We start from the raw sequence: 13,256 nt of genomic DNA, 5'->3' as shown, positions 1-13,256 counted from the left end.
TGCGGGCGGCGGGGGGGATGATCGGGGTCAGCCCCGGGGATGCTCCGGGAGCCGCTGCGGGCAACCCGGAGGACGCGCAGGGATGACGGAGCGGGGGACAGCTCCGGTGGTTCTCGGGGATGCTCCTGGGGGGCGATCGGGGAGCAACACCGGCTGCCCCAGGACTACAGAGGAGGGAGACCCGAGGGATGCCTGGAGATGTGGCAGTGGTGGGGCAGCACCGGGGTTTGCTCCCGTGGCGGCGTAGGAACCCCCGGCATTATCTTGGGGTGCTGGGTGAGGAGCAGGAGAGCCCCAGGGAGTACCCGAGGACACTGCAGCTGGAGATGCCATGGGATGTCCGGGGGCAGTCCCAGACCTCTGGAGGTGCCAGAGAGGAGGGGATGCTGCCTCTTCCCAAAGGGTGTTTGACCCCCATTGCCTTCCTGACCCTCCAAGATGTGCTGGAGGGTGAAGTCCCTCTGCAGTAGTTACATGACAGCTCTGAAATGTATCTGTGCATGCACCTGATTATCAGGGAATGCCATGGGAAACGCATGGCAAACCCTTCCCAGAGCCACCCCAAGGCCCCAACCCCAGCCTCCCGGGATCTGGGGGTGCCAGGCTGAGCCCTGACAAACCTCCCTACCCCTTGCAGTGCAGTGATGCTCAGCTGGGACAAAGGTTTCAGCCTGAGCCACCTATTCCCCCTCCTGCCAGAAAAGTAGTCTTGATCCCAATGCTGATGATGCCCACACTGCTCTGGACGGTGTTGGTCAAGAGCCACCCATAAGGAAACAATTACAGCTCAGCACTCCAGCAGCCGGCTGGAATTTCTCTCCATAAACCCAGTCCCTCAGTGCAGAAAGAGGCTGTTCAGCAGCAATGAGCTCGGCAGGAGTGAGGCAGAGCCCGCCCTGGCCCACACTGACAATGACTCAGGGGTCCAGCAACAGGTACCCCCCCCCAGCACCCTGAGAAACTAGCCAGCTTAAGAAGCCACTGCTCACACATCCTGGAGGGCTGGCTGTTAAAATTAACCCGCCGTGACTGGCTCTGGAAAGCCCTTTCCCGGGAATGACAGGAATGTCTTTATCCAGGCCAAAGCAGCGCCGGTATGGGGCTGTTTGGGGAACCCACTGCCAGAGACAGTCTTCCCTGTAAACAGGCTAGAAGCCATAAAAACTCCACAAATTGCTCCGATTCCCCTTTTCCTGGGATCAACTGAGGGTGTGAAACATGCAGGAGATGCAATGGTGTCCCCCAAACTGCAGCAGCCTGGCACGTGCTGGGGTCCCTTGCTGCCACAGGGCGGGATGAAGGCAACACTGGCAGCTGCTCAGGGCCAGGAAAATGCCTGTCAGTGTGCTGCGGTTTCGTGACCGTGGCCTGGAAGAATTTCAGTGCTGTTTTTATTGCTGGGAAGAAGAGCAGGCGGAGAAGTCCTGCTGGCTGGTGAGCCAACGTGGCAGGGCTGGGCCAGCCCGGGGCACAGGGTCACGCAAGATGCTCCATGCCATCCCCTGCCCTTGCTGGGTTTTTGGCTCCACTTGCGAAGAAAACTATGATGGGAAGCCCAGCAACAAGGAATGGGCTGTTCTGCACTGCTTGTTTATTTTATCATGGGGAGCTTAATGCAGGAACAAGGAATGGAGTCTGGGGTTAGGTCCACTGCTCCCCGTGTACCCCGGTGCCGGCTGGGAGTTGAAGCTGTGCAGTTGTCCCTGCCAAGAGCCGGGGACTCAGAGAGGATGTGTGAATGCAGGGAGGGGGCCGAGCGTCAGGCACAGGAGTGTCTCCCCCGAGTGAGATGCCACTGGCCACCTCCAGCAGGGCCTCGGAACCAGAGGGTGGAAGTCAGGGTGGTGAGAAGCGGCTGGCAGCCCCGCGTGCTTGTTTTCCAGGGCGGAAGGCCAGGGGTTGCTCCCGTCTTCCCCTCCCCTCCTCCGGTGCTGCTGGCAGCAGGCTGGGCGCTCAGCTGACAGTCACGGGGAAGGCATTAGCAAAGCAAAGGGGAGTTTCCTTGCCCCATTCCAAGAGAAGATGATGTACTTTACCCTGGCCCTCTCCTTGGGCAACCCTTCCTCATGTCCCCCCAGCACCCACAGGAGAAGCTGGGCACAGCCTGAGGCTGCCCCCTTTTCCATACACACAGTGGGGGGAAAACCAGCCCTGTGTTGAGCGCTTGCCCATCTCCATTAAACCCACCAGATCCTCCAGTGGCCAGCAACCGGTGTGCCTGTTCCCTGGTCTGTGTCCCCTGGTCCCTGCCCCAGCAACTGTGCACACCCGTGGTGGCCACAGGCGTGCTCAGAGGACCACCCGCCGGTCCAGCTGCTCTGCCCGCCCGGCTCGCTGGTGTCTTGCTTCCAGGTGCTTGTTTTGGACCTTCTCAAAGTGCTGCAGCAGCTCCGTGTAGTCGATGTTGGAGGCTGCAGTTCTCTTGAAGCTGGTGCTGGGCTTGGTGTTGTCCCTGCAGGGTGGGAAGAGAGAGAGAGGGTGAGGAGCAGATGTGGATGTTTGGTACTGTGAGCATCCAGCACTGGCAGCACCAAAAGCTTGTCCTGAAGAAACTGAGCTCAGCAAATCCTAGTCATGCTAGTGCCTCATAAAATACCCCAAAAGACACATTTTCTTCCTCCAAAGATGTGAGATAGAGCCTGAGAAATCCTGGGACAAGGAGGGAACAAGGGACATCTGCATCTTGGCCCCACATGGAAGGTTTAATTCCTCTGACATACTCCCCTCTATCCCAACCCATGGCACTCAAAAACAGTGAGATAAGGATGCCAGGGTCATGTGCTTCAGTTCCCATGTCTGTTTTTTTGAGCAAGCAAGAAACATCCAGTGGCAGCAGGTACAGTCCCCAGGGATGAGCACCTATGGCTGGAGCCTCCAAATGCAGGCTCCCCAGGGTTCCAGCCATGGTTACTCATCCCTGTGCTGTCCCCATGCAAGGAAGGAGGAGACACCAGCCAGAGGATGCCCATGGGAAGATGTCAGGCAGCTCTGGTGGCCCTGGTATGTCCCTGGGGAGGGGGCAGCTGGGACTGGCCAGTTATGAAAGCCGGCTTCGGTGTTTGAAGGAATGTAGGTCAGAGTTAATCAGATGCTCAGGCCGTCTGACAGCTCGGAAAACCCCCACTGCCAGGGTTAGTGGGGAGAAAAAAGGAGGGGGAAGCACATGCAGCCCCCTCTCCACCCCCCCAATTAAATATCAGTGCTGGGTTGTGGGTAGGAGCTCAGCGCCGGAGGCCATGAGGGATAAAAGCCATCCCAGGGAAGCAGTTAAAAGCCAAGGAGCGACAACAGCAGCAGGGGGTTAATTCAGAAACCTGCCCATCTTGGGAGCTCTTTTTGTTCCCAGGGCTGCGCCAAGGCAGAGCCAGCTTTATCATCAAGCTCCCCCACTACTCATTAGCCAAGGGTTGGAAAGCAAATCCCACTGGCAGCACCCCTGGGCAGGGAGCATGAGGATTTCAGTCGGTCCCCAGGGAGATGCTGCCCTTGCACATTTCATGGATCCCCAAAGGCAAGGAGTGGGAATGGAGCAGCCATCCAGAGGCATTAGCAGGGTGCCAGGCTCCTTTTGGGTGCTGTGAAGGCTGTCCAGGCTGCAGGGGGGATGCTTTGGGAGCCCCCCCCCAGCTGCTGGAGTCTTTCTCCATAAACCTCCTTCCCAGCTCTGCTCGTTTCCATAGCGACCCCACAAGTGAAATTTTCCATCCCGGATGCCAAATGCCTGTGGATGAGGCACAGCCCTCCCAGGGTTACCAAATATAGACACAAAAAACCCCCCGAGCCAACACTCCCGGCCATGGGGACAAGGAGCAGCCACGGCCACAATGGAGCGGGGAGGGGGAGTGAAAGCCAGAGCACGGGGCTGAGCCTGGGATTGGGGCTGAGCCTGGAATGGCAGGGATGCTCAGCTGTGGGGGAACAGCTGATCCAGCCCCGATGCTGATGCTGGTCCGTCCCCCCAGCACTTACGTGGTCTGCATGAGCTCTGGGTTGGGCACGCACTGGAGGCGGTGGGAGAGGAGCTGGAAGGCGCTGCTCTGGGGCAGCAGCATCAGCAGGCCATAGAGAGCCTTGATCAGGTAGGGGTTGTTCTTCACATCCAGCAGCTGCAGGCGGAGATCTGGAAGAGAACAGAAGAGGATAGGGAGGCAGGGAAGATGCATTTCATCTCCAGCTGCAATAGCAGGTTCCTCCCACCCTCTCTGATAATACTGGAGAGGTTCTAAGCCTCTGCCAGCCAACCCAGGGGGCACTTGATGGCACATCTCTCCCCTTTCACTAACCCATTCATCTTGGTGTCCCACATTGTCCAGAAGTCCCTCTCCTTGACACAGCCCCCTGGGAGCAACTGGCTCCCCAGCCTGCCACTCCTGATACCACTCACCCCTGAGGCTGTCCATGCTGCCTGCCTGAGAACACACATACAACAGGGGATTGCTCCTTAGCTTCTGCAGATTTATCAGAAATACCCACCCTGGACCATCACATCCACAGGGCTGGGTGACACCCTCCTGGGGACTCTCTGGAGCAGAAGGAATCCCCTCTGCTTGGTTCTGAGGGTTACATGTGCTGGGCCTCAATTCTGCTCAGTAGAGGCAAAACCACCCTCTGGCTCCATCCCTTACTGTGCACATGACGAAAGAATCTTCTGGAGCTCTATATACAGCTGAAGGGGCATCCCAGGAGATGGGGCAAGGTCTGTGTCTCAGCATTTCACCTCCTGGTTGTCACTTGTACCTCTGGTGTCTCCCATTGAAGGGAGCCATCACCAGGGATGTCACTTTATGGGGGACATGTCTGTCCCTTACCCTGGGATGGGTAATGTATGGTATGGATGGTAGATGTATGGACTAAGCCGAGTGGGCTGGGAAACCCTCAATAAATAATTCTGGGACACGTAAAACCACCACAGACATGCAGGTGCCTCACACATTGGGACAGTCATCCTGGGGATACAGGACAGGGTCTACAGGAGGGAACAGGACTGAAGGTCTCTACTGCTCAGCTGCTCTAAACCCCTTCCCTTAAATATTCCCCAGTATCACCCTGGACCTAATACAGGTGCCCCAGAAAGTCCTTTCCAGGACATTTACCAACAACCTCAGTGTCTTGCTGCACCTTCAGTGACAAGCCCAGGGGCAGCAAATTGACATGAGAAATCCCCCCACAGCCACAGGTCACCCTGCCATATCGTGGTTCCCAGGGTCACACCCCTGAACCTCTCGTCAGGCACTGCTGCATTACCCAATGGGGGACACACACTGCTGGATGCTGAAACATCAGCTAGCTTTTTAGGGCTCAATTCTTCATTTCTAGGAAGAAAAATCCCCTTTTTTCTAGCTAAGGGCCCCAGCAGCACCCACAATGCCACCCCGTGCATCTGAGGGTGGCACAGAGGGTTCCCTTCATCTGACACCCTCCTCGTGCACCCCTGGAGATGCTCAGTGTGATCCAGCCCCCCCCCATCCCTTCCCCCATCCCTTTTGTTGGATGCCAGTGCTGCTCGCTCCCTTAACCTATATCTGGGGGGCAAGGCTGCCCCCCCGTGCTGCCAGCATGCCCTTTTCCCAGCGGGCAGCTCCAGTGCCGGGCAAACCTCCCGGCAAGAAGTCTCATAACTTCTGCTCTATTTATTCGTGCGGCAGCTGCCGCCTGCGATGGAGGCGCGGGGAGGGGGAGCACCGCCCCTTCCCCACCTGGGGTTTCCTCCTTACATGTGAATATGGGGCACTCGATGAGCTGCACCAGCTTGTCCACCTCGGTGAGGAAATCCACGGTGACCTCCAGATCCCCGCTGGATGTGGCTGCTAAGGATGTTACCTTGGGAAAAGGTGGCCTGGCAGCAGCAGATGGCTCACGCGGGCGATGCCTGCTGAGGACCACGGCTTTGCCAAAGCCTCCCTGCATCCACAGCTCCTGTGGGATGCGAGCGGGCAGGGAACGTGCAGGGCTTGCACGCAGGCAGGGCTGAAAGGTCTGTAGGGTGGCCAAGGGATGACGGAGAGACACAGATGAGCAGGCAGGTATAGGGGAAGAGGCAGGCTGCCCAAAAAGCTAAGAGCAGGCAGGATGAGTGTTCAAGGGAGGACGCTTGCTTTTACCTTCCTGGCCCATAGGGATGGCGTGTCTCCCAGAAGGAGTGCTGGTGTGCACTGGGAAGGGAAGTTGAGCATGTTATTGAGCTTCTTCACTTGGAAAACTACTCAGGGAGGCTTGGGGTTAGCTGGCACGTGAAAATAATCATTCTGCGGCAGGCAGATGGTGAGCTCACTGGGGATTGTGCCGTGCTGGGCACTGCCTGCTCCTTACCCGGCCAGGAGGCCAAAACCTTCATCTTCCTGTGAGGAAGGGGAGCCTCCCCTCCTGGGCAGGGGAAGGTCAAGGCTCAGTCAGTGCACGCCTTCCTCTCCTTTCACCACAAAAAAAAGGATGACACCAGGGGAAGGGAGCTGGCACATACCCAGCACAGGCTGCCCTGCCCTGGTAATGATGGGCTGCAGGCAGGAGGCTGGGCTGGCCTGCAGGGTGACCTTGGTTGCCACAGAGGGACCAAGGCCAGCTCAGGCCCCACCCTGCCAGAAAATCCCCAAAGGATACAATTTCTGGATGAGGTCGTAGGCATGCTTATAGTTCTGGGTAAGGAAGCAGAGGGACACAGTCGTCACAGGATTGTGACACCAGGAGCGGTACAGGCAGCAGAAGAGGTTACGGCTTTCCTGGGGAAAGAGAGAACCATTGGGGTTTGGTCACCACTGAGAGCAGACATGGCATGGAGAGCCCCAGGTACCCAATACCAACCCGCCAGGCTGGCAAGTGCCACCAAAACATAAAGGGGTGTTCCTGGACCCACCAAGTCCACCTGGCACTGGCATGAGCCTCAGCCTCAAGAGATCAGGTGGGATTTGGGGTGACAGAAGGACCATGTGGCCCTCAGGGCTCCTGCATCCACCACAGGATGAAGGGCTGGAGGACAATGCTGTCCCACCCAAGGGGACACCCCTGCATCACTGGCTTTCAGCAGGACAAAGAGGAGGAGAAATCTTCCTCCTCTCCTTCCTTGGGTGTCACTGGTGCTGGTGGCAGCTGCTCAGAAAATCCTGTGGGCATGTTCCTGGGAGGGATAGTTGAGGGACTGCAGGACTCTCCTGCTGTCACCTGTCCCATGGCCCATGGGGGAGCAGATGGAGGGAGGCAGCAGCTGCTTGAGGGCTCAGTAAGCTCATTCCCATTCCAGGGAGAAAAGCAAGAGTTGGGCACATCCTCCAAGCTCATCCTCAGCTCCTGAAGGGTGAATGAATAAGGAGGCTGCCAAAGCTCCAACTTTGGGACCTACCAGGCAGGGACTGAGCAGCAAGACACACTCCCAGGTGGCTTCCAGGTCCCCATCACCCCCATTATGTCCCCTCCCTCTGCTAAGTCTGCTCCTGCTGTCCATACCAGGGTCTTCAGGTCCTTCAGTTGGTTTCTCAGCTGGAAGAGCTCGGAGGATGTCAACAGGATGGTATTGAGGGTGTGGACCATGGTAGAGGCGAATTTGAGGTCCTCCTCCCTAAGCAGTATGTCTGCCATGGAGTGAAAGATGTTCTCTGCATTCAGAAGTAGACAAAGCTGCCTGTGTATCACAGAGGAAAGAAATCAGGGGGTAAGGACAGTTAATGAGCACAGTCAATACTCTGATGTGAGCCCATCTATCCAGAGAGGACCAGGGAGGAGACCTGGATACATCAGAGGTTGAGTGAGTTTGGTGGCACCAGAAGGGAGATGCTATGGGCCAATACCAGACTCTGCATTTAGAGGAAGAAGTTATTCACACCAGAACAAGAACAAAAAAACCATAGCTGGGCTAAGACATGCCCCTGGTCATACTGCTTTGGGACCTTGCTGGCACCCATTACTATGGCTTGTGCCACTTCAAGCCTTCCCATGACCTCTCTCAGGAGGTTTCAGTGTCACTTTCCAGGCTGACCAGTGTAGTGAGTGTGCAGCAGTACCACTGCAGATGGCATGTGATGGCCCAGTCAGACCACTATGCCACTGACACTGAGGAACATCCCAGTGAGTGCAGCCAGTGGGACGAAGCAATTCCTCCTGGCATTGTGCAACCCAGCAGCCCTGCAGCCAGAGCCTGCTCTTTGAACTCCTCCGTGCTCCAGCTGCCATGAGATCCGGTGCTGAGTGGCTCCAGAGATCCAGCTGGTGAAGCTGGAAGATGTTTTTGCTCCACTGGATATCCTACCAGCAGTGCTCTCCCCAAAACAGTGTAACCAGCACTGTGGCCCACGCTGATCTGCCTGGCTGGGTCACAGCAGGAATATCCTGCTTAACAAATCTTGCGGCATTCCCAAGATTTTCAACATTTTTTAGCCCAGAAACAAAAAAGAAAACACATTAGATTTTTCTTTCCTCCCACATTTGTTTAGATTTGGGGATTTCCTGTTTTTCTCCAGGCTCTTGCCTTCCTGGGCAGTTTGTCTGAGGACACCTGAAATGCTGCCCAGCTCCAGCTCAGATCCCCAGTGTGGGGACTGGAGAGACACAGGAAAGCTCACCTGGCTTCCCAGCATCCCAGCTTCTTCTGAAACTGGGATGGTCCCTGGCTCACCATATTTCCCCATAGCCTGACAGGGAACTGAACCTTGACCCGAGGCATCCCCCAGAGCAACTCTGCTTTCCCCCAGCTCCTACCAAACACAGTTCCCCACCAGATAATCTTAGCTGGATTCAGATTTCCCCCTGGAGGCATCTCTCTGAGGATTAAGAGGCAAAACAAGGAGCAGCTGCTTGGACTGCTGGGTGGGAGGTGTCCACTAGCTGCCAGGTTTAGCTGGGAAGTAGGAAGTACACCTGAACCTCCCCTGCCTGAAAGTCATGTTTTTACCTCCTGGGGTAAGGAGGAGGAAGGATGTGAGTTTCCAGCCCCTGTTCCTGAGAGGACAGACCAGAGAAGACTATTTGGCTATAGTTAGACTCTAAAGCCAGTACCCTAAAGCCTGGTGGTTTAGGGATGCAGGAGGAGGAAACATACCTTCCCTCCTCAAGACGTGGAGGAAGAAACCCCCCATCTTCCTCCCACCTCTTCATCCTGCCAAATAATCCCTTCCCTCCTCACCCAGCCCTGGCTGCTCTCCATGGGCAGCTCCCGCATCCCGCGTGGCTGCCACCGGACAATGAGATGCTCTGTGCGGGATTTTATGTAACCCAACCCGGCGATCGCCCTGGACCCCGCTAAAATGGAACGGGCTGTGATAAATAAGCTCATTTATCCCAATTATTCTTACGTAACCAGCTGCATTCATGGGGATGAAAACGCTTCCCTGATTTCTCGCTGCTTGGACGCGGGCTGGCTGGAGGAGGGAGAGTGGTGGGAAAGTGAGGCATGGAGGGAGGAAAGGGGAAGGCAGAGGCTTTTAGTCCAACCTGATGGAGCCAAAAGCAAATCAATAGCTCAGCATTGCAGGCAGGATCCAGTCACTGCCAGCTGCAGCAAAGCAAGCCCAGCCTGGGTAGGACCAAGCCCAGGCTCCATGCTACCCTTCTCCAGCAAGGGGGGATAACTGGATGCTCCATCCTTGCCAAGCTTCCTCCAGCTGCCATGCTGGGCACTTGAACCATGAAGTGGGATGCCCAGAGAAGGAATGGGTTCCTCAGGGACAAACACTGAGATAGTTTTAGTCTCAACAGTGAAGTGGTTGGTGCCCCAGTACAGCTGGGACTGGCTGGTGGGGAGCCGGTGTTTTACACCTTCCAGGCAAGAAGACTATAGCAAGAGTTTATACAAGAAAAACAGTGTCAGGGAGCATTGAGGGCAATTTGGTGACCTCCAAAGCTCCCCCATGACAAAAAGGACGCCTTTCAGCTTCTCCCTCTGCCAGTCCTCCGTGGAAAAGGAAGGCTCTTGCTTTCCATAAATAGGAGCTCTGCCATTTGGCTGGTGAACACTGTGCTTGCAGTGAGAAGGGGGCTGAATATCAGCTGCTTTCTAATTTCAGGACTGGTTTTGATTAGTGGGGAGGGGTAAGGATTCTCCCCCCTTCCTTTAAGTGGCATTGGGGAATTGGAAACTCTGGGGGTGTTAGAGAAGTGTGTGGAGACTATCCCTCTGCTTCAAAGCTGTGTCACCTCACAAGGATGCTGTCCTGCTTGGGCACTGGCCCCTCAAGCTGCCCCCAGGTTCTCCGGGATCCAACAGCAGAATGAGCTTGCCAGTGCACAGCATCCTCCTATGGCACAGGCAGAGACCTCAAACTCCCCTCCATGAAGCCCCTTGTCTGGCATATCCCAAAAGCAGTCCCCAAAGGAGGGGACAACTGGCTGGTCCTGCAGCTGCTGGCCTCCGTGACAGGAGCCAGCAGCTGAGCCCAACTGCCAGCACCAGGCGGCTGCTGGTGGGGTGAGAGGGTCCCCAGGAGCTCATTCCCTGGGAGGCTTTGATGGCATGAGGGGAATGCCAGGCTGGCTGGGAGGAGGCAGGGAAAGGGACTGAACAGAGGACAGGTGACTTCAACTCAGACACCAGCTGAGTGGCTGTGGAAGAGAACAGGGCAGAGGGGACAGAGAGTATGAGCCATACCCCTTGTATGAACACACCATAAATATATCCTGGATATATACATCCCATAAATAAGTGTGTATATATATATATACATACACCCCTTAAATATACATATCTCCCCATACATACATGATGTGATGACGGAAGGAACTGGCTAATCTCCCCTGAGGCATCATTTCAGTAAGATATCTCTCCCTGCATCCCTGTGGGTGATGTGCATCCCCTTGCCCATGGGGAGCCAGAGAGTCCCCAAGGATCTCCTGGCATGGAAGAAGAGGGCAAGAAGTGTCCCCAGGGAGACAAGAGCAGCAGAGCATCATGGCACATATTGGTAATGTTACACAGCTGGCAGCGCAGGCACATGGCGATAATGAAATGTGGTATTTAGGCCATTAAAATTTAACTTCTTAAATTAAAAGGGTTATTCAAGCCTTTCTGATGGAGCCAAGAAATATGGCTGCAGGCAGATGGGAGGCAGCATCCACCTGCAGCATGACAATGGGGGACACCTTGAGCAGCCACGGGGCTCCCAAGGGACTCAGCATGTCACCTCCAGCCCCTGCTGCAGTCACAGGACCCTGCCCACTCCCACTGCCCACAGAACTCCTCGACAACACAAGGCTGGCCAAGGGAAGAGCCACAGAGGTCACCGCAAGCTTTGCGTGCCCATGTCACCCTGGGGTCCCCCTGTGTCTCTGATGTGGTAGCCACCAAACTGCCAGCACAGCAGTGTCAATCACAATGAATTCCCATCAAGCAAATGGTTGGTGGAGTGGGATGAGGTATGGGAACAAGTGGAACAGGGATTGTACAGGGGCAGGGATCTGCTGCAGGGCAGTGCACTGGAGACCAGAGGATGTTGGCGAGATGGGGTGGCTTTAGAGCCACATCTCCAATTAAGGACAAGCCCCGGCGTCCCTCCCAGCCCTCTTGCTTTGACAACTCGATGCCTGGAAACCGGCTAATCTAAACATCATCATTTCAGGGAGCTGTCAGAGTTCCCATCCTGCCCGCTCGTCCCTTTAACCCCTTCAGTCCATCCGCTGCCCTGAGCCACCATGCAGGAACAGGGTGGCAGAGGCTCAGGACAGACCAATGCTTGATCGAAGAGAGAGAATGCTTGTTTTTCCCTAAAATCTTAAAAAAGTAAGATGAGATCCAGTCTCCCAGCAGAACCATCTCCTCTGGGATCTGTGGGGTGCCTGGGGGAACACTGGTCGTGTCCTGTTGCCTGGCCATGCTGAGCACCATCCTGCTGTGTTCAATTAAGCAGGTGCTTCTTCATTAAGCACCAGTGATTTGCTTCATTAGCTCTGGGCTAATAGACACGGGGCCCCAGCAGGGAGAGGATCATGTCTTGTCCCACTTCCAGCAACTGGGACAGAGCCTGAGCTGTGGAAGGAGCTGGCTGAGGTCTGGGAGTGATGCTCTGAGGGGTTCTGCTCCACTTTTCTGCTCATGGTTCTCAAAAAAACTTCCACAGCTGTGAGGGCAGAGCCCCATCATACTTCCTCCCAACCCTCCTCTTCCTCTGCTCCCTTCCTCTCTCCTCCCAAAGGCTTTTTCCCCACCCTTCCTCCACACCCCAGGCTCCCCAGATGTCCTGGCTTAACCCACCTAACTAGGGAATCCACAGCTTCTGTGATACCCACTGCCCATCCCCATCCCCCTGAAATTCTTGGGCCAGGAAAAGCAGCACCCCCAGCCTGGCCCAGCAGCTGGGATCCTTTAGGAATTTGCAGAGGAAGCATAGATAAAATTAGGATGGGAAGGGGAGAAGGAAGCAAGTGGGGAAGGGAGGAGGATGTCATTGTCCCATCCTTTCCCTCCATATTAGCAAAGAAAATCCCAGTCCTACATTTTAAAACCCCCCCTTTCCTGAATCCAGGCTCCAGAGCTGCTCCTCTGGGCAAGGGAAACCATGGCAACTCCAGCAGCTCCTGCTTTACAAAATTCATAGCATTTTATGTAAGGGATTTGAAGGGTTTTAAGGTTTAGGAGCAGGGGAGCTCCTTCTGCAGGAGGCAGGTCTGGGGAGGATAAGGATCCTCATCAGCTTTGGTTTCTTGGAATGGTTATCAAGCTCCCCGGGGAAACTCGGCAAAAGCTGCAGACCAGAGATGTGTGGATCTGGGAAGGAGATGTGTGGATCTGGGAGGAGATGTGTGGATCTGGGAAGGAGATGTGTGGATCTGGGAGGAGATGTGTGGATCTGGGAAGGAGATGTGTGGATCTGGGAGGAGATGTGTAGATCTCGGAAAGCCGGAGGAGACAAGCCCTGCAATGCCTTCGCTTGAAAAGGGAAAGGTGCAGAGTGTTTTACAGCAAACAAGAAAACCCTCCCACGGAGCGTCTGCTTGGCAGCAGCCGTCAGTGTGACAACTGCTGAAGGAGCCGTGGTGCCAGCTCAGCGCTGGGCTGCAGCCGCCTCAACGTAAGGCGCTCCCCAGGCATCCCTGGGGATCCCCAGAGCAACCAGGATGGATGCCTGAGAGGAATACAGCTCAAATGTGCATTAGTATTTCAGACCAGCTTCAACTGGTGAAACAGCACCTTGATCCTGCAGAGCCTCTGCCCACAGCTTCTGTTCCTCGTGATGCCCCTGAACATCAGGCCACTGTGAGGTCCCTGTCCTGGCTGGCAGGATGGCTTCCCCATTGGCCACTAAAGCTGACAGCCCAGCCCGAAGCTGGGCACATCCACC

At 55.7% G+C, this 13,256-nt stretch overlaps 1 protein-coding gene across 2 annotated transcripts in view; it reads right to left on the bottom strand.

The window, feature by feature from the left end:
- Positions 1 to 1,560: 1,560 nt before the first annotated feature.
- Positions 1,561 to 13,256, bottom strand: part of VAC14 (VAC14 component of PIKFYVE complex) — a 57,816-nt gene continuing 46,120 nt past the window's right edge. For both annotated transcript variants that reach the window (XM_015640250.1, XM_033517183.1), the window contains 5 exons: positions 7,438 to 7,612; positions 6,598 to 6,716; positions 5,715 to 5,794; positions 3,970 to 4,120; positions 1,561 to 2,452 (listed from right to left, as the gene is read on the bottom strand). In XM_015640250.1, coding sequence (XP_015495736.1) covers positions 2,290 to 2,452; positions 3,970 to 4,120; positions 5,715 to 5,794; positions 6,598 to 6,716; positions 7,438 to 7,612 — 688 coding nt within the window. In that variant the 3' untranslated portion in view covers positions 1,561 to 2,289. The remainder of the gene's footprint in view (positions 2,453 to 3,969; positions 4,121 to 5,714; positions 5,795 to 6,597; positions 6,717 to 7,437; positions 7,613 to 13,256) is intronic.

This window comes from Parus major, chromosome 11, assembly GCF_001522545.3.
Source record: "Parus major isolate Abel chromosome 11, Parus_major1.1, whole genome shotgun sequence".
Lineage (NCBI taxonomy): Eukaryota > Metazoa > Chordata > Aves > Passeriformes > Paridae > Parus > Parus major.
This window is presented reverse-complemented; position numbering and strand designations above follow the sequence as displayed.